We start from the raw sequence: 25,130 nt of genomic DNA, 5'->3' as shown, positions 1-25,130 counted from the left end.
CCCAGCCTGGCCTCTCAGCCACACTGTGTGCGAGGTAATCTGAGCAGAAAAGGGGCTCACCTGCCTCACTGCCTGTTTTCCACACAAATGAAATCAATGATTGGCTGAAAACATCCCCTGTGGGATAATGCATCTGCACAGGCAGTTCAAGGCACCTTGGACAGTGTCCTGAGAGCAGGTAGATTCTAGGTTCTCTGATGATTGCTGCTGCCTTGGGCATCATCTCTCCTGCCCCTTTCCACTCAGACACTGTCATTCAAAAGGACCCCATACTGTCCCCATGCTGGACTGCCATGGAGGCAGCACGCAGGATGCATCCATGAGCTCTGAACTGGTCTGTGGCCCTTCCTCAGACCTGAGACAATAGGGATTTTATTCCCTTAGAGCCCTTAAAACATAGGACTGTCTACATCTTCAAGAAGTCTGACATGGGACATTTTAGGAAGTTGAGAAATCTCTGAGTAGTTGGACTTTCTAATACTTCTCAAAATCTCACCATTTTGGTCACTAGAGCTGAATTTGTGGGTCAGGATGGATTTTTAGCCTGGACCACTACCCCTGGAGTTAGGGAATGCTTGAAGGAAATAGGCCTAAGGGAAATAGGGAAAATATATTCCCTACCTTTTCCTTTGCACAGGTTTAATAGTTTTCAAAGTATTTTTTCATTGGCATTTTACTACAATCTAGTGAGAAAGCAGACAGCAACATCCCCATTTTACAAATAAGAAAAAACAAGAGCCTAGAAAGATGAAATGATTTGCTCAAAATGACCGTATTAGTGGTGAAATCTACACTAAAACAAGTCTTCTGACTAGTCCTCTCATGATTAGTATATTCCTCTTTCCATTATATCAGTTACACCAAATACAGCAATCTTTTTTTTTCAGAAAATTATATTTTTAAATAATGTATCTGATGAATCAGAGCAAACAGTATGTGCTATTATAGAAAATTTCCTCTGATCAAAATTTTAGATATTTCCTTACAGAATAGGTCTATACAATGGTTAGCATTACAATATGTCTTATCAACTCTATTAGACATTTAGAATGACTTTAAATATAATAGGGATTCTACAAATGGCATATAATTGTACCCTCAAAGATATGTCATGTATAAAGAGAAAAATAGAAATTGAAAAACAACAAGATGTTCAGTTCATATTCTTATTTATGTAAGAAGAATTATAAAACTGGGTAAAAGAGCTCTTGAAGTTCCATTTCCTCAATGAATCCCCATTCTTTAAAAGGACAACAATGACTTCTATAATCTCAAACAGCAATGAACGATTCCTTTTCCCCAAAACAAAAAGCAACATTAATGCCCATAATATAAAACCTACTCAATGCTCTGGATAGTACAGGTATATTTTACTGTACAACTATTCAGGAAAAATTATGTAAAAACCAAATCACAGGGATTAGAAACTACTGTGCAGTCTAAAGAACACTGGACTGGCAGATAGTAAGACCTCAGTTCTAATCCTGGTTCTGCTACTAACTGACTCCGTGGCTTTGGCCAAGTTATGTCATGTCTCTGAGCCTTAGTATCTGAAGCCACAAAACTCTGCAGATCTAACAGTCTGTGATTCCAAAAATCTTTTGAGATACGTGTTAAAATATATCTTCTAAAAATTTAGATTTTTATTTATTGGGCTTTCTTAAAGGCACACCTGCATATCATCTCCTTGAATATTTCATGTATGTTTTTCATATTTATAAAGAATCTGAGTTTGGTTTTTCATAGTGTGAACTGTGTATAACCCCTGAGATGGTTTAGATTAGATAACTGGGAGTCATTCAAAGGAATTAGGATTATTTGGCCTCAGAAGACAACATTAGCTGATGACAATGATAAGCTATTCTCCACCTCTGAGAACTGAGACCAATACAGTGATATGATCTTTTCTTTTGCAGAACTTGACGCAAAGAATAAACAGCCATCTGTGGGATGGCTTATGTGCTCTCTACAAGATCTTTTGAAGTTCATTTTAGAATTCTGCAATGCTAGCATATTTTCATATACTCTGTCATGACAGGTAAGATTATCTTTCAAGGTATCTACTCTCCAAAATAATTAAGAGTGAGTGAGTGAGAGAGAGAGAGAGAGAGAGAGAGAGAGAGAGAGAGAGAGAGAACACGTGTGTGTGTGTGTGTGTGTGTGTGTGTGTGTGTGTGTAAACAAAAGGAAATATGAATGGAAATAATCTGAACTATATATTTAAAGAATTTAAAACATTACCTTCCATATAATATAAAAATGATTATCTATTTGTCAATATCCAAACTTCCTGACTGATATGTTATCTAAGAACATTAAAATTCAAAGAATCACAGGGATAAAAGAGACATGACTAGTCTATGTCTATTCTTACGTAGAATTTAAAACAAAGCAATGTCTATGATATTTTCCAACCTCAAAGCTACTTAAAATGATTCACTTTTACTAGGCCTCCATGGGAAAAAACAAAACAAAACCCAATTTTCTAGAAAAAAAATGTTAGACAAAATATCACTTGTATTATAATTGAATGTTTCTTGGCTGGTCCGGTTATATATTCTTAGGCATGACCAACTTACTACCCAATAAATATAATTATTTAAAAAAGAAAATCTAAGAGGATAGTTTATGACCATAAGTTACATGGATCTCATTTGTTAAATATTCATCGGATATGTAGAAAACCAAATAATTTTTGCTGTTTTATATAAATCTATTTATCTAATAAAGTTCAACCGATGCCTTATCAGTGCAAGTGATCCTGAGTCCTGCAAGGGTATTACAGTAAGTTTGGGCAAGGTCAACAGAGTATACCTGTTCTGATCAACAGACTACATGCTTGCAAAGGCCCACTGCTAGGAGGAAGCCACCAGAAGACAAAATTACTATGGCAATAGCAATTTCAAAAAATGCTATTTTTTATGGCACAAAGAATGGTTTCAGCGTGAACCAATAGCAGGTACATCCATATCAGTGAAATCATTAATACTTTGTATGCACACATTATATCCTTTATATTTTTTAACCATATTCTCTTATTTATTAAGAAAAAACAATTTTTAAACCAAAATAACATACATTTTTTTAAAGGTTGAAAAAATATGGAGAATTGGCCCAGTAATCCGATGTTTACTTTCCCTAACTGGTATCAAATTTAGCTGGCTCCCTTTGAACAGTGAGATACCATGAGTTTTCACTTTTCAAGGATGAAGACCTAGCTACATATATCCCATGTTGCTTTTAGTTTCCCATCTCTTCTTTGCTTCAAACCTAAAAAAAAAAGTACAAATCATCTATTCATTATTAAAGCAATTAAATACTTAATATATATATATATATTTAAATTAAATTAAATTTTATTTTTTGGTGAGGCAATTGGGGTTAAGTGACTTGCCCAGGGTCACACAGCTAGTAAGTGTTTGAGGCCAGATTTGAACTCAGGTACTCCTGAATCCAGGGCTGGTGCTTATCCACTGCGCCATCTAGCTGCCCCTACTTAAAATATTTTTAACAAGTGATGAAGTGACATAAGATTTGTTTTAATAGTTCAAATACTTCACCAGTTACATAATAATATTAGGCAAGATGAGGAAAAAGCCTCCATATTTACACAATGACAAAGATTAGGCAAAGATATTTTAAAAAATAAATCAAGATTGTCGAAGTTCAGTAAAAAACACCCTGGCAATATCTGTATGATTTGTGTGGCTATAATACAAATTACAACTTAAATATTGACGTGACTTACCCCCATGCAAGTTTCTTCTTTTTTCGAACCTCCTGGGAAGTCTCAGCATCTTTTTTAGCTTTTACAAAGTTGCGGCAAGCAACAGCTTTGGCAATTTTTACCCCAAGCTAAAAGGCAAAGAAAAAAAACCAAACCCTTACATTAGAGCTTTGAACCTAAGTAGAATTTGATTATCCAAAACCTCAGAGGAAATGAAGAGATCAATTCCTACATTTTAGGGACACCTGTAGATTTGAAAACCTTTACATAGATGTTTTAACATTTAGGTCTTAAATCATTCTTCTTCTCATGATAATCAAATAGAGGAGTATAATGGAAAAACTAAAATTATTTACTTCCTGGTACAGACCCTTGCTCTGTATCAAGCTAATCTTTATACCATATTCTGCATATGATAGTGGTTGTCCCTTCTTTTATCCTTGTTCATGTTTTCTCCTCTTTGTTGCTAACCTAAGTCCTCTCCATTAAATGTATTCTCATTTCAGCCTACAAAGATCTCTCTTCTTCCTCTGAAGTAGATATATACAACATATTTGCACCTAATTATCAACTATTTTATGTTGGTTTCTTCTTTTTTTCATGTATATATCTCCCAAATCCAACTATAAGCTTCTTGGGTGCAAGGGCTTTGTGTTTTCTACTATGTATACCTCACAAAGGCTAGCATAGTGCTAACTGTTGAAAATGCTTGAGTGATAGTATAGGCCACTCCTATTAAAAAGAAAAAAATTACAGCATCTCCCTATATATGTGCACACACATATAAATTATAATATGCATTACTATATGAAGAATTGTGTATATTATAAAATACACAAAAGAGATGAGGTAAAATGAAATATCTGATACTAGAGTCAAAAGGCAGACCCTGGATTTTATTTGGGAGTGGGTGTTACATAATCAGACTTACATATTAGGAAAATCACATTGGCAGCTGTGGGGAAGATAGATTAGAATCAGGAGCAACTTGAGATAAAGACCAATTAAAAGACTATTTCACAATCTAAACAAGAGGTGATGATGGCCTGAGCTAGGGTAGTGGCTGTATGAGAGAAGGGGATATATAGGAGATAGAAATGACAAGCTCTTGCAACTGAATAGATATATGGAGTCAGAATGAATAAGGAACTGAGGCTAAGGCCAAGATTAAGAATCTGGATAACTAGGAAGATGGTGTTAAGACTCAACAGAAGTGGGGTGGATTTGGGGGGAAAAGATAACATAATATCTTCAGCAACTCATCTTAATTTCTGCTTATCCTATGTGACTCAACTTGTCCTACTTGAATCAAAAAGTGAGGAAGGAAATTTACTCACTGCCCAGTGTCCCAAAGCATAGCGCCCATCCCTTGGGGTTAGTAATCTAAAAGACAGGGTATGAGTAGATAGGAAGGTGAGTGGGGTGGGAATTTTACTTGAGCAGCAGCTAATGGAGGTGTCTAGGTTGAAATTAGGTTATAATCACCCTGAGGGACTGTTGAAGAAAGGGAGAAAGGTTGGGAACTTTTGTAGAGCCACTCAGGAGTAGAGTAGGAGTGCTGGTCTACAATGGAAGAAGGGCCTGGTACAGTTGTGCTGGAAACAAGCCCCAGGAATGACTATAGCATGAAGGGTGGGATGGTTTGATTATTTGATTTATTTATTTGATTGATTACTCCCCTTTCTCTTACCACCCTCACCCCCTATTCCCCCAAACATACATACATGTTGGAGACTACTGGTATAGGCTACTCATATAGTTATCTTCTTTAGAATACAAGTTACGCGTGGACCAAAACTTTTTCAATGTACTGCTCTTTTGTGTTATCTTTAACTGATATTCATAAAAGGAAATCAAGTGTTAATGGTAGTCCACATAAAAAGACAGGAATTTTCAACATAAAGTTGTTTATAATAATTCCAGGTCAATGCAATTTACAATCAAAATAATAGCAGAATTTGGTTAACACTAGCTGGCAAAGCCACCAAAGAAAGAAATAATGATTCTGATTTAAGAGACAGCTGAAGAAGTTCAATGTTTATTCAAAATGCTAAATCAATACCACAGGACCCAATATACGTGCTTCCTTTCAGCCAAAATAAATTCAAACTCCACAGTAACAACCATAATTCTTGAAGGATTTTCACAAGAAAAATTATAAGTGATTATCTCAAGAAGCCCTTTGTACTTTTTGCTTTCTTTTTCTTTTCCTGTTCTTGGCAGACTCCAACACTTATATCAGCAAGAAGATAGTTAAGATTTTAACTAACTAAAAGGTCTTTGACACATCAGTTAGCTTAACAGAAAGGAAACTTATGAAGAATTCTGTGGCCTAGTTTACAGTTAAGCCAATTTACCACCACTCAAGTTATACTTATTTCCTAATGAAAATCTCTTATTGGGGAAAGAAGTGTGAATTTATGCCTGCTAAACTAGCTACTGTGATCTGATTGGAGCTTGCCATCTGAGTTTTCAAGATTCATAATACCCACTTTTATATATAAGGTTCACACAAAATCATGAAGATTTTTTCAAAAAATTTTGATTTCATTCCACTGAACTCTATTGTAACTTCAGTATAATGTACAGTATATTCCTGTGAGCAATGAATTATTGATAGTGATGATGCCCTATGAAAAAGCACTCAGAAAATTTATATCATGCAACCAAACTTGGCTTATAATTTGTGTACTGAAAAAAGCTAAATGATTCGAACCCTTAAGACCATTTGCCATCAACAACATAATGAAAATCTTTTCTAAGATTATTGTAAATTAGGATGTAGCTCAATACCAACATTTTAATTGATGGAAATTTCTCAATCTACGTTAGCTGGACCATGAATAGACAAACCAGAATATATGCGACTGTGTTAGGACATGCAGTTATTTGATTTAAATGTGACTTGATCTTGACATGGTATTATATTCTAACAATTTAAGAGCTCTCTAAGTTTCCCAGCCAACCCTGGATAATACTTCACCCAAAGATTTAGTGTACATGCTCTTTAAGATACAGTGTAAACTTGCTTAAAATAATACATTACAATGCATTAAACAAGTATTGGCATGAGAGGGCTTCATCATTTTATGAACTGTGTAAATACAAGAAATCGACTGGGTACACAGACAACGCATTCAAACAGTTCTGTTCCTTTAAGGTCAACTTCTACCTGCATTTTATATGAGTTAGTCTAAGCACAACATTCTGTACCTAATAAACACTAAAAAATAGCATGCTATCTCTGTTTTCACAAAATTAGATAACAGACCCATTTGGATGGTAAAGGTAATGAAAAATTAGGATATTCTTTGTATACTTAAAACTGAATATCCTTCACTTATTTCTCTGCACACTGAAAAGAATCAATGTTTTAGAATAAAAAGGTCCTCTGTGGAATAGACAGTCTAGGGGAAAACCATTATATCGACAAGATGTCCAAGTCCTAATTTTCAGAACATGAAAATAGATGCAACCTGACAATATTACAAATAAATATTTTGAGCAGACTCAGGGTTCCCCTATACCTCTAGATAACACTCGTACCTTCATGCCCCAACCTAAAAATAACAAAAGCTTGGAGAATGGCTTTTATATTAAAAACTGTTTCGGGTCATTAGACAACTCAATAGCAATATAAGGTAAAAATAAAATAAGAAAATATGAATAAGAATATACACAAAAATGTTTTGTATAGCTAAAGTATCAGCATTTTCCATATAGAACATCCAATATTTTGCTGCATTTTAATTAAGGTGTCTAAACATTATCACAAAGAACTGCAAATTGGTCAGAGCACGCAGTAAGGAAAATTAAGCTCTAAAGGCTTTTTATCACCATATTTCAGGAACCAAGGGTGTAAAATGTTCTAATTTGGGATATATTAAAAGCCATAAAAGGTCTTTCAAAAAGATTAATGGTACTTTGCTTGGATTTAAGATAAGGGCTTTAGCTGGTTGGAAAAGCAGGGCCCTGGCTAGACCCTTGAGGCATTCATCTTTACAGCCACTTGGAAGATTTGTAAAAGCGTCTGCATAACCTCAAGCAAACGCACTGCGACATTTTTTTAATTCCTTTCAATTTTACAGGTTTAGAGTGTGTAAATCATATTGGGTAGTAAAACAGATATAATGGCTCATCCTTGTAACATAGTATAGATTTTTAAAAGACAAACTTTAAAAATCAAATGAGTTTCTCTGTAGTAAAGTCTTGGTATTATAAAGTTTGCTGATAATCATTTGAAGCATCTGACTTGAACAGCTTAATCTAGCATAGCTGTAAACTTCTTATCCATTTCAGAAAATATTTTACTCATCTCAAAATTACTACCTTGTAACTAACAGATTTATGATTCTCCCTCCTCACTCTCCTCCCCCCCCAATAGCTTTTGGACACTTTTGAGGCACTTATTTAGAAATACCAATTATCATACTTTAACTTTTCATGGAATAATAGGTCTCTATGAAAAATATTTATGCCATTCTCTTTTGTTCTTTAATTAAATGAAAACAGATGTTTTCTGAAGTAAAGCGGAACCATTGCTGGAGCACTTAAAGTGTTAAGGTCTTTAATTTTTATATCAGTTTGGTCTACAATTCCTGATTGTCTTTACTCAAGCTCAACATTAATGTCAAGCAAGTTACCTAGGAGACGAAAGAGATCAAAGAGACAAAAAACCCTCAAATGTCTGATTAATCAAGCCTGCAAACAGCTTATTTCTTTTAGCCTGCATGCAAGTATGAAAATGAGATTCTGGGAGCCGAACATTGTGCAGATTTGTTCATTCTTATCAGAACAAAGCCAGCGGCAGCTTATTTCATGGATCATTGGCACTGTCATCAGTGCTACACAGAACGGGTGACAGCTCCTCATTTTGAGGCTTGAACAAAATTAGCAAAAAGTCGGCACAAATTAGCCTCTCATCTTTTTAGTAATATGACATTATTCATTTACTTTTTATCCAATTTTTAATTTTTTCTTTGTCAGCTATCCCTTTCTAGTGTTTCCTGCATGGCATCATAAAATGCTTTCTAAAAACAGGCAGAAAATAGCTGAAGTTGAAAAAATTATAATATAAAGTTCAAGGCAGCAAAAATGGAAAGTATTTCCAGTGACTTGTAACATTATATTTTCTGCAACTTTCAAAACTTTGCACAAATGTTGATGTATTCAATTTGGAATGTCACATAGTTAAGGGCTTTTTATGCAATTAAGAGGCAGCTTATAACATAGAATAAAATGTAGCTAATAAATTCAGAATGTACTTCAACCTATTTCATCATAAGCTATATAATATGCCAAATTCAAGAGATGTTAAATAGAAAACTCATATTCACATTGTTCTTGTCATCTATGGACACCTGAGAAATGTTCCAACTTTTTATGTTATCAAATACATATAAAGGAATCCATCCTTTTAAGCATTGATTTTTAATAATCATTATCTCCCTTGTTACAGAATATACCTTAATTTCATTTTGGGACTATGTATACATGTACAAACATATATGTTTTACACCAACAACTTTACAATGAGTATCACTCAAAATGAACCATTTGTATTTCAAAATGTTTCCCAATGGTTTGAGTGTTTTAAAAAATATCAGAATATATATGAATTGGACAGTTAAATGATTTATGAAATGTCAATTCTATTTGGCTTTTGAAATGGAAACAGTACACTTTCAATCATGTACTCAACACTGAATTCACTGGGTAATACTTTGTATAGCATCTGTATTAATTATGGTTATGAAGACTTCAAATCATATGTATACTACTACATTATGCTACAGCAGAGGGAAAAATGTTTTATTATTTAAGTCACTATTAGATTTAGACCTTTATATTCAAGCAACTTCTATTCATAAGGGGGAAAAAAGCATTAAAAAATTAACCATAAGCTGTTAGATGCTTTACACAGTCCCCTTATAAGAAAGACAGTTTTTTAAAAAAGAACTGTAGTACTGTTTTCAGCAATTTCTTTATCTCTGTTCTTCTAAGTAAGAAAGCTTATTAACAAGCTTTGAACTTAAAATCACATTTACAATAATGTGCCATCAACAGTTTTATAAGCTAATTAGAAAAAGATTAATTAATGACTGGCTGCTAATAAAATGGCAATCATGAAGAAAGAAACCAAGGGTGCTAAGCTTCAACTACCACCAATTAAGAGCTAATTACAAACAAATTATATATGTGTTTTGCTGTGGGCTTTAATTTACTAAAATGGTTTTAATTAAAAGAGAAAACATGCTGATTAATTGAACTGCAGAAAAAATCTACAGTATAAACTGTGCTTTGTCTGTCTCTTTAATTAGACTTGTAACATCTGAAATCTTTTTTTTTAAGGTTTGTTAAAAGCACAGATAAACATAATTAAAAGAGAGCATAAGGAATGCCATTCTAGGTGATCACCTAATCATATACCAAAGGTTAGAAGAAAACATATTTGATAAAAGGAGATATTTTCAAGCACCTAAAAGCCTGAGAAAAAGACTCATCCTTAACTAAAAGTGTAGATTTAAAAAAATATTACAATGTTCTAACTTTTATGCTACATAATTAAAAGTTCTTAAGTAGGTATTAAAAAACCATTAAGCTAGATGCAAAAGAACATAACCAAGAACACCCCTTACCTGAATACACTCATATCAGTCTCTATTTGCTGTGCTAAAAGATCATCTTCTAATCAAATAATAGAGGTCACTGTAGGACTCGATGGACATGCTATATATGCCCAAGGACAGAAGAAACCCAAAGGTGAAAAATGAAATAACCTTTTACAAGCCTCTTGTCCAATGAACAGACTAAAGAATAACTAATAAATGAATACTTATTTTAAGAAGCACTGACAATGATCAAAGTCAAATGAAAAGTGATTCAGTACAAGATATCTCTCTCTCTCTCTCTCTGTCTCTGTCTCTGTCTCTGTCTCTGTCTCTGTCACACACACACACACACACACACACACACACACACACACACACACACACACACACACACACACGCGCAGCTTAGAGCTCTATCCTACAGGGATGATGAAGCTTCTGGCCAGTGAAGAGCTTATTCTACAGCTTCCTCTCCCCTTCCCCCAATTTACTAAGTTCATCCTTATGCAAGGTTTCTCATTAACACACCTAAAAGAAGCTATTAAATTTTATTTCTTAATGCAAATTATTATCAACATTGAGGAATAGCATCCATAGTTAAGACAGATTACATCTCATAAAAATAAGAACGGAAATGCATCTCAGCAGGATGATTAAAGATTATCTAATAACCTTGTACATGTACTGGTCACTTAAAAATCTTTAAAAACAACCTTTTACTTTAAAAGTAAACTGCACACAGGATATTCATTAGCATCATTAGAATTTGCAATAGTTTTCTTTCGCAAAAAAAAGTGTAATTAGAGATTTCCTTTTTTAAATACTACATATGTGGTTAATTTACATTTAATGTATTTTACAGTATTTGTTCAATTTTTAGTAGTGAGAAATCACACCTGTTAAGAAATCAGAAAGATCTGTACCCATTAAGATTTTAAAGATTATGAAAATTCTATAATAACAATTGAAACATACTGTTCTGGCTTCATATTTAAACAACATATTTTACCCTGGAAATATTGGCTATTAATATATTTTTACATGTAGGAAATATGTATTAAAGAAAGATGGAAAAAAAATTTTGCTGCTTTGATTTTAGGATGAAGAGCTTCACACAAAATAACTTGCCTGCTTAACTGAAATATCTGACTTTAGTTTCTCTTATTTTCTCAGCTTCTCTTGGGCCAGACCTAAAAAAGTACTACTACTTTAGAAATATCACTTACTAAAATGCCAAAAGCAACTTCAGACTTAATCATTTGAACAGCATTATTCCTGTTTAGAAGAATTAACAATACTTCAAAAAAAAAATTTAACTCTGTATTGGGCAATCCTACTCAAGCACTTTGAGACAGGTAATCCTAATGTCAAAATTGTTTTATTATTTAGAGAGTTTTTGCCTTCAGGTTTAGACAACGAAATATCAACATAAAACTAAGAAAGAAAAACAAAAGATCTGCATCAACCAAAATATTCCCTGGGTCATTTGTGACCCAAAGAACAGTAGTCCATCTATGGACATCTATCCTAAAGAAAACTAACGTTTCTGAGGGACAAATACTTTATAAGCTAAGATAAAATTCAATAGCTTTACTTTACACGTCAAATCAGACCACTTTCATAGTTACTATGAAGTTGTTCTAATAATAATGTATATATTCACATAGTCTAGCCTGAAAATAAATCATATGTCCAAATCTTCAGAGCACTGAATTCGCTCAAGTATTAAAAACTTAACCTAATCATGCATAAGGCCCAAACTATTTTTCCCAACCTATTTAAAAGGTCAGTAATACTATCTTTACCATAAAGTTTGCTACTGAAGAAAATACATTCTGGCAAAGTAAAAATAATAGACAAACTTATTTCAATTTTCTCAGATATATTTTAAAAATCAATGACAATAACTCAGTTGTTTTAATGCAGTTTTTTCTTGAGATACTTTGGTTATTCCTAAATAAATATATTGCTCTACAGCACAAAGGTTGGAAATTTTATCATTAAATATACAGGAGAGGAAGTCATTGCCTTAGGTACTCATTTATATAAGTTCGAGCAATAAGAGCTTTAAAATATGAACTACTTTATCATATCTTTTTCCTTAATCGAAGGCTTTCAGCTCCAGCACAGATAGATGGCAGTGGATTATGAGAGAGTATCTCAAGTATGAATATTAATACTTTGTAAAATGTAAAAGAGGCAAGATGGCTACTCTTTCTAGGATGCAGAGGAGTACTGCCTACTTATAATGTATATAAATGCACAATTTATATCTTTTTTTGAACAGTCAATTAAATTTAGCTAGTGCTCTAATTAAACACTATTCTATTTCAGTAATCTATGGAATGGCATTAAGTAAGCTATAGTGTATAAGCTAAATAAACTTTAAGGAAGTTCTCAGGCAGCAAGCCAGAGATGGGGTGTGTTTATGTGATAAACTATTACACTCTCTCTTTCTTTGGTCATTCTATTTCTAATACAGTATTAGTAAAACAAATCAATTTTAGCAGTGCATTAACTTAGTGGAGGTGTGACTCATTTGATGATAGAAACTCAATGTTCTGTTGCCAAAAGAAAGCTGTTCTTGATCTACAACAAGCTGACATGCACGAGCCAAGAGAAAAAAAATCTGCTTCTAAAATGTACTATTCAACATAACTGGTTTCTTCTTTTTAATTAAATGTGGACTTTAGTATTTGAAATTCAAAAGTACTGATTTCTCATTGGTTATTATGAAATTAGAGTAAACAATTTAAAGACCATTTTGTGTCAAAAAAAAAAACCAACGAAAAAAACCCCCAAAACATCAAGAGAAAGAATTTCAGTCAGCACTTCTAACTTATCCATAAAAGAACATGCCAGAACTATATGAGACTTCAAGTTAGTAGATTACCAAAACAATTAGACATGTAATAGTTATATTCAAACAAAAAACCCCTCAGGATCCTTAAAAATTGGAATGGTTCAATACGTACTACACACAAAAGAACAGTCATGTATTTCACCTCTCCAGATTCTCTCTATCCAAAACTCTCTCCTTTCCAAAACAAAAAAATATATATATTTTGAATGTAAGTGACGGCCCCAAAATATCTTACAATGAATTTAAAAAAACAAAACAGAACAAAAAAACCTTTCCACAATCCATTCATGGCTTCAAATGTGTGAACTTGAGCCATTCCCCCAAAGCAGATGATCTACATCCCTAATGTCATCATTAATTTTAAGGGACTTTAATTTTTGGGGGGGGGGGAGGGGAACCTCTCTTTCGATGTCAAAATGATAGCACAATGACTGCCATTATTCTGACAAACCATGTTCTGGAGGATATATTTTGATGGGATATTCTCTGCCATGGATTTATTTTTGGCTTCATTTTTTTTTTCAATGTTGATGCGGCCCTATCGCTTTCACAGGCTTATAAATGTTATACATCAAAAATTAGTTTCACTTATTATGGCAGGGAAAGGCTTGAAGAACTCTGGAATCTGTGCCTCACGGCCCCAGCTTTATCAGTAGGCCCCAGTCACTGCTCTTGAAAAAGAAATTGGTACTGATTAAAAACCAATACACCTGATTTCCAAAAGGACACCCACTAAGTGCATACACATTCTACTTTAAAAGGGTTATGCCCTAAACACACAATTATTAACTTTACAAAATCCCAACCTTAATATTCATTAAGGAAAATAAGAAAAATTAAATCTCTAACTATGTATACAAGCATAATTCAACCTTGATTACTTTAGTTATTCCTCATGAGTGCTTAATTAACATGGCATCAGCATCTTTTCCATGTCTGTTTCAGACCAACAACAAACATTTTCCAGATGTTTTTCCACTTATCCATGGAAAACTTACAGAGTCCAAATTATGTGAACTCAAAAAATGTTTTTTAAAAAATTAGAATTCTTTAATCACAAACCGAATAAATTGAATTTACTTTTGAGAACAAAGTGTTATGTTTGTGTAAAGGGGAAAAACAATTTTGAAAAAAATCTTTACAATCCTTATATATGAAGTTCAGAGAATGAAAAGTATCAAGTGTAGCAAAAGCAATCTTATTTGTCATAAACCATGCCAAGTAATGCCTTTTAAACTAAACACATTTGTGAAGAGTGAAAATATCTAGTCAATGGCATACAATACCCATTTTAAAGTAGCAGTATAAATAAGTACTTTTAACTTCAAGAGAACCAAAAACTATAGATGCATATAGTAACAATTTCTGAAAGCTTTTAAATTTGTCAATGGTAGCTCCTCAGTTCAATTTGAAAAACATCTATTAAAAGTCTGTTTAGGCCTCCAAGAATTAAAAAAAAAAAGATTATTAAACACTCCATGCCCTCAAAAGGGTTATGTTCCAGGGGAAAGATGGGAAAAGGAAGAGAAAGCACAATAAGTACACATTAAAAAGAAAAATAAAGATAATTAGGGGAGGGAGAGAGCATTAAAGAAGGAGAGAGGATTACCAGGATGAGGGAAGGCTTCCCACTGGAGGTCACACATGAGCTAAATCTTCAAGGAAAATATATTGTGAGAGGCAGGGATGAGAGGTGAGTGTACAAATGCCCAGGAGGCAAGAAATGAAAAATCAAGGAGTCTAGTTGACTGCCCCATAGAGTACACAAAGAGAAATAATGTGAAAAAAGAATAGAAAGGTAGGTTACAGCTGAGATGAGGATATTAAGTTACAATCTAAGGAATTCACATTCTATTTTATAGGCAACAGAGAACCTCTGAAAGTTTTTGATCAGAGGAGTGACATGATCAGACTTTGTGCCTTAAGATTATTTTGGCAGTTACTGGGAAGGTCAGAATTGACAGGGATGAGATTATAAATGAAGGAGACCAATTAGGAAACTATTATAGTGGACTAAATTAGTGGTGTCAAACTGAAACAAAAATAGATCCCTGCTGGCAACATGCTGACTTAGAAAACTACAAATTCACATTATCTATGTTGGACTGTATTTTAACATTTCCCAAATACATTTTAATCTTCGGGCCTCATGCAAGTTTTGTAGGCCACTGGCAGGTTGTTTTCAAACAGCAAGCTAAGAGTTTGGCATCTCTAGTTTAGATGATATGGGCATGAACCACATATTCCCCACTCAATGCAAACCATTCTATGGTGTGTATATTGTTCTGTGGATCTGGAATCATAGGAAAGGGTTTGAAGCTTACTCCTTTTTTTTGGGGGGGGGGGGATGGTAAGGCAATTGGAGTTAAGTGACTTGCCCAGGGTCACACAGCTAGTGTTAAGTGTCTGAGGCTGGATTTGAACTCAGGTCCTCCTGAATTCAGGGCCAGTGCTCTATCCACTGTGCCACCTAACTGCCCCAGCTTACTCTACTCTTATTACTTGTGTGACCTTGGGAAAGTGGTATAAGCTCTCTGGCCTTAGTTTCCACTTCTATGAAATGAAGGGATGAGATAAGATGATTTGAGATTACTTCTAAGGTCCCCTTTCAGCTCTAGATCCCATGATTCCATGATTATACTGCTATGAACCTGGTTAACTGCTATCTTCATTAGATATACAGATGTTTGGGGATGTGTTTATGAGTCAAGATGAGTCAAGTCCTGATTTAGACAAGCTAAATTTGAGATGTTGCTGGAGCATCTAGAAATGTATAACAAGGTAAACTGGCAAGGTGGGCTTTGGAAATCAAATAAATGCTGAATATAAAGATTTGAGGATTATTTGTACAGAGATAACAGCTAGTGGAAGCTAAGGAAGAGTGCAGACAGGGATTGTTAGGGTTTGTGAACTTGTGTTTTGTTTTTTTAAATATTCTGATAACTATTCCAATGTAACTGATTTCCTTTGCAACCCCATGTACTTAAAAATATTCTGTGAAAGGGTCAATAGGCTTCACCGAGTTGTCAAAGAGGTTCAAAACATAAAAGCTCCTAGTGTAGAGAAATCAAAGATGGACTAGAGACACTCATTGCCTTGAGGAACATCCATCCTTTTTAGGGGGGTGGGGTGAGTGGTGAGGGGGAAAGGAGGACTAGATGATGAATTAGCAGGAAGACCGAAGAAGAACTGTCAGATAGGTAAAAGGAAAACCAGGTTCTAGTCAAGGATGAAGTCTGAGAAAAGGCCACAGGATTTAACAGTAAGAAATTACTATTAAATGTGGAGATTGCATAAAACAGTAGGGTAAGAAGACAAATTATAAGAGGTTGTTGAGAAGTGACTGCATGGTGAGGAAGTACATGCATCAAGAGTGACTGACTCTTTTCCAAGGGGCTGGTTATAAAAAAGAGAAGTTATAAGATGCCTGTTTGAAGGAGTAACATAGACAGGTCAAAGTTTAAGGAGGTGCAGAGAACTGGGCATGTTTATAACTACTGGGAATTACACAGGGAAAAGGAAGATGAGAGAAAGACTGATAATAAGAAGGGTCACACAGCTAGTGTCTGAGGCTGGATTTGAACTCAGGTATTCCAGACTCTAAGCCTGGTGCCCAATCCACTGTGCCATCTGAGAGAGGCTAGGAACAAACAAAATATTACTTTTGGGGTTGAAGGGTAAGTCTAAGGTTCTAAAAAAGAACATAGAAAAAAGGAAGGAGTGCTGGATTTGAAATCAGACAACATGGGTTCAAATCCAAATCTCCTATTATTTATGTGATGTTGGGCAAATCACAGTCTTTCTGGGCCTTGTTTTCATCATCTGAAAGAAGAGTGGGTTAGACTAGATGACCTCCAAAGTTCCTTCCGGCTATATATCTATGACGTTATGAATCTAATGGGAAAGGAAATGAAAGAGTAGCAGCAAAAACAAGAGAAGTTAGCAAGTGGAGGACTGGGTGCAAGCTACAGAGAAGCTGCTATTTAGATTTGATGGGGGAAAAAAGCTTACAAGCAATTAAAACTGCCCCCAATTGGAATGGAATCCCTTGGGAGCTAGTGGGCTTTCATTCATTAGAGTGAAGCTGTATGACCAAAATTGTCAAGGATGTGGAAGACGGGGATGGCTTGTTCTGATATAGGCTGGGGTAGATTATTTCTAACTTCCCTTACAAATTTAAAATTCTGTGATATATACAGGGTATTTCAAAAGTCTAAAGTAAAATAAAGAACCTAAGGTAAATCTAACATTGATTTCTATATTATTGAATTGTGAAGGGAAAGGAAGGAAAAGAGGAAGGGAATAAGCACTTATATTTAGCATCTATTCTATGCCAGGTACTGTGCTCAGCACTTTACAAATATCTTATTTGATCCTCAGAACAGCTCTTCAAGGTGTTTGCTGTTATCTACATTTTACAGTTGAAGAAAATGAGACAGAGGTTAAGTGACTTTCCCAGAGCCACACAGCCACTAAGTGTCCGAAGCTACATTTGAACACGTCTTCTAGAATCCAGAGTCAGTACTCTATCTGTTGTGCCATCTAGCCACCATTAAAGACAGGGACCATGTATTATTGATATTTGTAGTTCCCTCAACGCCTAGCATATTCTCCCTCCATCCCAATGCTTGCCCTTAGACTTGGGAACTTTAATTTACATTTTATGACCTCTAAAATATATTTACTTAAACAATTCAACTCCAATAATCTGAACTTTCATTCCACTTCTTTGATACATAGGGATAGTCATATACTTTGCTTTATAACTGGTTTCATTACCACCCACTAGAGACAGGTTTCATTTTCATATCTACATCTTTTATCTGACCATAACCACCTGCTTCTTCTCGATTTCCCAGGCCATCACCCCTTCTCTGGCTTCACTTTCCCTTCAAAATATTAATCCCTTGAATTAAAAGTCACTTCGATTCCTCAGTGCATTCCTTCTCTTTCCTAAACTGCATAATACCTAGTAGTCAAACAACTGCTAAATGAGCTCTACTATAAATTTATGTTATCTAATCTCAACTGGACACTTACTACCCTAGTCTTTTACTCTTCCCTGATAGACCTTAACAGTTCCCAAAGAGGCTGTTCAAAAACTTTTCTCAAAAGTCATCTTTTCTATTCATTCGCTCCCTGTCTTATTCTCTTCCCCCAGCAGAGAACTTTGCCTCAACTTTCATTGATAAATGTAGGCCATCTCTTTCAAGTTTCCTCCCATACTGAAATCCACACCTTAGCTACAACCTTCATTTAAAAAAAATACTGACATCTCTTGTTTTTACATAACCTGCATTTCCCAAGGCATCCTGCTCTATCGCCCCCACAAAGCCATTCCTGATAATAAAGAATCTTTAAAAAGAGGGGAGAAAAGTTCAGTAAAACTAAGCAGTGTATTGAAAAAACCTGGCGCTCTCTCTCAATCTTCTCCTTTGTTCTCATCGGAGAGGATGAAGTGGTACTCCTTGCCAATACCAACCACTCTACAAGTGACCCTCATCCACTCCCTCCTGTTTCCTCTAGGAGCTCACCTTTTCCATCATCCCTTCTCTCCTCCCACAATCTTCAACCCTTCCTTGTCAATGGATTACTCCTTGTTGCTCCTACAAACATGTTAGCATCTCATATCCTTAAAAAAAACAACTTAACCTCACCATCCCCGTGAGGTGATTATTTGCTTTATATGATCCCTTTCACAGCTGAAGTCCAACAAAGTGCTGCCTATACTCAATGACTCCACTTTCTAATCTTCCACTCACTTCTCAACACCATCACCTAACTGAAACTGATTTCTCTAAGGTCTTCAATGATCACTTCATGCTAAATCCAATAAACTTTTTTTCCAGTCTACATCTTCTTGATCTCTCTGCAGCATATGACACTACTGACCATCATTTTCCTACTGGACACTATCTCCTTCCTGGGTTTTCATAACTCTGTTCTGTCCAGGTTCTCCTCTAGTCTGACTCATCTTTCTCAGTCTCCTTTACAGGATCATCATCTATGTTCCTGTGCCCACATTTGAATGTGCCCTGATGCCTCTGTCCTGCACTCTTTTCCCACTCTATGTGACCTTCTCAAGTCCCAAATACCATCTTTATGCAGATTACTCTCAAATTTACATATTCAGTCATCAACATCTTTTGAGGCTCAAACATGTATATGCAACTGGATATCTGCAATTGGATGTCCTAAAGCAACCTCAAACTCATCATTTTGAAAACAGAAACCATTACCTTTTCTAATAAAGCCACCTATCTTCTTAAATTACCTACCTACCTATTCATTCATTCATTTTGCAGGGCAATGAAGGTTAAGTGACTTGTCCAGGGTCACACAGTGTCTGAGGCTGGATTTGAACTCTGGTCCTCCTGAATCCAAGGCTGATGCTTCATCCACTGCGCCACCTAGCTGTCCCCTAACACCTATTTATATGGATGATTCCATCGTTTTTCTAGTTACCTAGTTTGCAATCTAAGAGTCTTCAGTCTTACTCACTATATCCTATTAGTTGCCAAGCCTTTTCAATTGTACTTCCACATTTCTCAGACCTGTCACATTCTCTCAATTTCCATGGCCACCTACTTACTTTCAGTTTTCATAACCTCTTGCCTAGACTATTGCATCTGCCTAACTGGTGTCCGTGACTCCATTCTTTTCCCTTTCTAATTCATCCTTCAGAATGCTACAATTTAATATTCCTAAAGCACAAATTAATCCATGTCATTCCTTTGCTCCAAAAGTTCCAGTGGCTCTCTACTACCACTGGATAAAAATATAACCTCTTCTGTCTGGCATTTAAAGTCCTTCACAATGAGACTCCAGCCTACCTTTCCAGCTGGATTCCACATTACTTCTCATTCATACACTCTACAAACCAAACTTGCCTCCTTACTGATCCCTTGTAATCTCAATGCTAATGTATATGCAGTCCCCAGTTAGTGGGAATTCAGCTTACAACAAACAATGTAAGAAAGGATGCTGAAACTCTCCCCTGCTGATTAACACTTCTGCCCACACCATTCTTTACTGATGTAGAAACAGAGTCTTTGCAACTGGTTCTAAGGTATCAAGCTGCAGAAGCCTCCTTGCCTCTGAGTGGAGTTCAGGAATCATATGCAAGCTTTTGAGAATTCGCCGGAAGACCTTATCCCAACACTGACATTTTTTCTTTTGAGAAACCACACCCTAAATCCCTAACAGCTGAAGTAGAAATGAACTTTTAGAACACAACCAATTTTTTAAATGAGGGTTAGTTGTAGTGGTTCCCAAATTGCTGTACAAAGTACAAAATCAACAGTGAACTTTTTTTTTATTCTGGACGTATGATTTCATTAACATAGGAAACCTTTCTACTAAGGTAAATCAATACTTTACAGTTGCCTGAACAGTAAGAGGTTAAGTAACTCATCAATTATCGCATAGCTAAGTGATCCATCAGAGCACAATTTGAACCTGGGTCTTCCTGACTCCAAGGACAGCCCTCCATCATGACACTGTCTCTCCTTTTAGCTAAAATGTTCCGAAAGCCCAATAGGTATGTACGATGTACAAGATGCTATTTAAAAGAATTTTCCCAAAGAATAAACCAATGAAAGAAAAAGAAAAACTGCAATGAATTATTTCATTTTAAAAAACATAAAATGGTTAAAAATCGATTAATAAAATTATCAATATATCCAAATAATATACATCACCCAGTGAAGCCCAGATATAGCCACTTCAAAAAATAAAAAATAACATAGCAACCAGCTAGTTATATATCTTAGTAGCATGACTGGTTTAGGGGGAAATTTTTTTTAATGTTGTTAATAAATTTGAAGAGATTATATACCAAGAATACTGCCCCGTCCCCCAAAAGGAGAAGTTGCTTTGAATGACCACAAAACCACCTGTGTCTCTGTTCATCCCCTTAAATTAACCTTTGTGCCTTCCTTTAGAGCACAGTGAGTCAATGAAGGACAGGAGAAAAAAGAAATCAATCTTTAAGATTACCTTCAAGTATCTATTTCTGCTGAGCTTGACACCAATCAGAGCAGCTGCTCCAGAACCAAAAGGAAAATAAAGCTCTAACAGTCAATGTTGGTTTTAAAGGATACCATAATGCAATATTTACTGAATAAAGTGTTGTTGTTGTTTTTTTCAGACTCCCATTTAAAAAATTATCAGAAAGAATGGAACGGTAAGGTGGAATATAATATTTTCCATAAGTGATCCACTATGATAGTTTGTAGGAAGCCAAACAATGGCTTGGCTATATTTTTTCCCCTTAAATTTACCAATTCACTGGACACCATGTAAACGTAACCTAAGAGGGTGGTAAATAGGTAAGCTATTCATTTAGTATACTATAAATAAAACACAAGGATTTAGCTTGCCTGCAAGTATATTTTTTAAATGTTAACAAAATGAAAAGGAGTTATTCTGAAGGCTGCCAGATCACATGTGGTCTTTACTCTTGATAAGTAAGCAACCCCTATTTGTGACCTTGCCTATCATATCTTTAGAAAGAGAGCAAGCTGCTTTTTCCCCTACAATGAAAGTTAAATGGGGTTAAAGAAGCAAATGGGAAAGGAAGGCTAACCTTTTGGTCATGCAGGGAAAAAAGATCTACTTGCTTATGGGATTATGAGGAAAGAATCATTTCTGAAATAAGATTTAGCCCAAATTGATCTAAAACATAACTATAGCAACATAATTCTACATTTCAAAATAACATAAAGGAGTGTAGGCTGAATGACAGTACTGAAAATGTTAACTGTATTTTCTTATAAAATACTTTAATAATGAATATTAGTTTAAAAAAATTTTAATTACCTCCCGAGTAGCTAACCTATTACTGAGTTCTTCCGCCTTTTCAATATCCCCTTCAGCCACAGATTTGTCGATGCGAATTTCAAGGCCTGACTAGAAAGAAAACAAACAAATTTTAAATTAAGGCCATTATTAATGAGTTAAGCTGCCTATGAAAGAGAAAAGCTCCTTCCAGGAAAATGATTTAATCTTCCTAAGAAAAATTATTTGTTTGCTGGAAGAAGATACTTGATGAAAGATTTATACACAAAGTTGAAAATACTTAATGAAAAAACTATAAATACAGTTTCATGGGACTGAAACACTAAAATTTATCTTGGTATAATTGAAGATCTGTAAAAAAGTGCTTGAACACAAACAAGCACATTAGCTCCACCTCGTCTACAGTTATTACAGTAAATGTATACACAAACATATTATTATATGGACTAATTTATACCTATAAACAATTTTATTCCTAGATATAGAGCTTACCTGCTTCATTTCAGATTTTTCTTTGACATTTTTAAACTATTATAAAGGAAAACAATTACTATTTTCTTTTATAGTTCCCAAATCTTTTAAATGAAATAGCTAATTCATTAAACAGGTGTGGCTGAAAAAGCACTGGATTTACAAGACCTGGAAGCCTAGCCCTTGCTTTACCACTCCTTAGCTGTGTGATCTTGAGAGTCACAACTTCTCTGAGACTCAGTATCCCCATGTTAAATAAGACTAATACTTGCATTACTCTGTCTCAAAGGGTTGCTCTAAATACCTGTCTGTGTTCAGGTAGGTTCACACCCTACCTCACCAACTAGAATGGAAACTCCTTCAGGGGAAGGACTGGGTCATTTCTTATATTTCCAGCACCTAACACATCTTGCACATAGTAAACCTTAATAAAAGTAAAAGTAAACCTTAAAAAAAAAAAGGTTATAGGGGGCAGCTAGGTGGCTCAGTGGATAAAGTGCTGGCCCTGGATTCAGGAGTACCTGAGTTCAAATCTGCACTCAGACACTTGACACTTACTAGTTGTGTAACCCTGGGCAAGTCACTTAACCCCCATTGCCCTGCAAAAAATAAAAAATAAAAAAATAAATAAGAACTGGAAAAAAAAGTTTATAAATCATTTTATAAATCATAAAGAGCTTCATGGAAGCCATAAAACTTCTATTTTTACTGCAGCCTACAAATGAAGTCCTTCATAATGGCACTTTTAAGACTATTACTAAATTACATTAAGCAATTATGTAAGAGGAAAAATATTCTGTTTCTGACTAATCTCCCTTAAAACAAGAATGTAAAAAATTACTACCAATCCTTTCCCCTATAAAAAGTAAATCTCAATTTGAAATGTAAATATGCAAATGAATGTCAATTAAGTGATCATTAATAATATCTCAACTGAATTAAATAAAAAGTTTTAAGTTTGGGGCACCAACTGTGAATAGGGATCTGTGCTAAGCAATAGAGAACCTAAAAAGCATGGATAAAATACAGTCCCTGACTTCATGGGGCTAGTAACAGAATTCTAGTAAAAGAATAAGACATAATGCTGATAATTGTTATATAAAATATACAAATGCATTAGAAAAGTGTGAAAATAAGGAAACAAAGGCAGAGAAGGTAAAGTGACTTGCCCAAGGTAAAAGATAGTAAGAGGGATTCAGAACCACATACTCAGAGCCCAAGTCTAGGGTTCTTTCTACTACCCCAGGTGGCTTCTCTACAAAGTGATGAGAAGGGGGCAGCTAGGTGGCACAGTAGATAGAGCACCGGCCCTGGAAGCAGGAGGACCTGAGTTCAAATCCAGCCTCAGACACTTGACACTTACTAGCTGTGTGACCCTGAGCAAGTCACTTAACCCCAATTGCCTCACCAAAAACAAAACAAAACAAAAACCAACAAAGTGATGAGAAGGTGGAGAAGTCACTGTCTTTCAGAAAAGCGTCTGACAGTCAGTGAAGGCTTCATTAGGAGATAGTCTTTAAAATAGGCTTTAAAGGGTGATAAGGAATTTTTTAAAAAGTGGAATGACATTCCAGGTACAGAAAACAGTACAAGCAAAGACAGAATAGCAGAATGTGTTCAGGGGGCCAGAAAGTAATAAGTCACATTTATATAATATTCTATCTAAGGTTTACAAAGCACTTGACATACATAATCATTTGATCAAGCAAGCAATCAATGAATATTTAATAAGGCACCTACTAGGCACACCAAATGTTTTACTACACATTGGGGATTTGATCCTCACAACAAATATGTGACATAAGTAATACAGGTACTATTATTATCTTCATTCTATAAATGAGGAAATTGAGGAACATATTGGTGACTTGCTGCAAATCACACAGCTAATAATTGTAATGGGATTCGAAGCCTGGTCTTTTTGACTACAAATCCAGCATTCTATCCACAATGCCATCCAGTTTTAATAGAGCATAGACTGTATGTAGGGAAGGAAAGAAGATGAAATTAGGGTAGAAAGGTCGGTGACATCAAATTTTTCAAGGACCTTGAACCCAAGACAAAACAGTGTAAACTTGACTGTAGGCAAGAAAGAGGTACTGAAGAATTCTGAACAAAGAAGCATGATCACATCATATGATGTGACTAATTTTTTCCCTATTAACAAAAGGATCACACTAGCACTGGAAAAAAAAAATTCAAAAAAAGGTTTGATTTATTTCATTGTGTGCCCAGAGGCAACAAGAAATACTTCATGTGATATTTGGTCATCACCCATTGCAATACTAATGTAAAGTATCTGCAAAAAGATAACCATTAAAATACATTTCAACTTATGTACCAATATCAGTTTCTGAGGATGGTGTGGCACAGAAATTCTCTGAAGAACTTTCCAAGACCTTCCAAATCAAATCAACACATGCTCTAATACTTGGAGGGACTTAAAAATGTAAAGTGGAGTGGAGAAAGGTGAGGGTGGGGGAGAAATACAAAATAAAGCACGGTTCAGGAAGAAATGGGAAGGCCAAAAACTTTTCTACAGCAGTCTCACATTATTATATCATGAATACTTCTGGAATTAATATGGTAAGCAGCAAATAACACCATAAAGAATGAAATAGATTATATTTTAACATATGGAGAAAGGTTTATTATTGAT

General features: G+C 35.0%; 1 protein-coding gene across 2 annotated transcripts in view; it reads right to left on the bottom strand.

The window, feature by feature from the left end:
- Nucleotides 1-1,152: 1,152 nt before the first annotated feature.
- FAM204A (family with sequence similarity 204 member A) overlaps nt 1,153-25,130 on the bottom strand; it is a 43,222-nt gene continuing 19,244 nt past the window's right edge. For both annotated transcript variants that reach the window (XM_043988154.1, XM_043988155.1), the window contains 3 exons: nt 22,022-22,111; nt 3,749-3,855; nt 1,153-3,270 (listed from right to left, as the gene is read on the bottom strand). In XM_043988154.1, the coding sequence (XP_043844089.1) occupies nt 3,219-3,270; nt 3,749-3,855; nt 22,022-22,111 (249 nt within the window). In that variant the 3' untranslated portion in view covers nt 1,153-3,218. The remainder of the gene's footprint in view (nt 3,271-3,748; nt 3,856-22,021; nt 22,112-25,130) is intronic.

This window comes from Dromiciops gliroides, chromosome 2, assembly GCF_019393635.1.
Source record: "Dromiciops gliroides isolate mDroGli1 chromosome 2, mDroGli1.pri, whole genome shotgun sequence".
Taxonomy (NCBI): Eukaryota; Metazoa; Chordata; class Mammalia; order Microbiotheria; family Microbiotheriidae; genus Dromiciops; species Dromiciops gliroides.
This window is presented reverse-complemented; position numbering and strand designations above follow the sequence as displayed.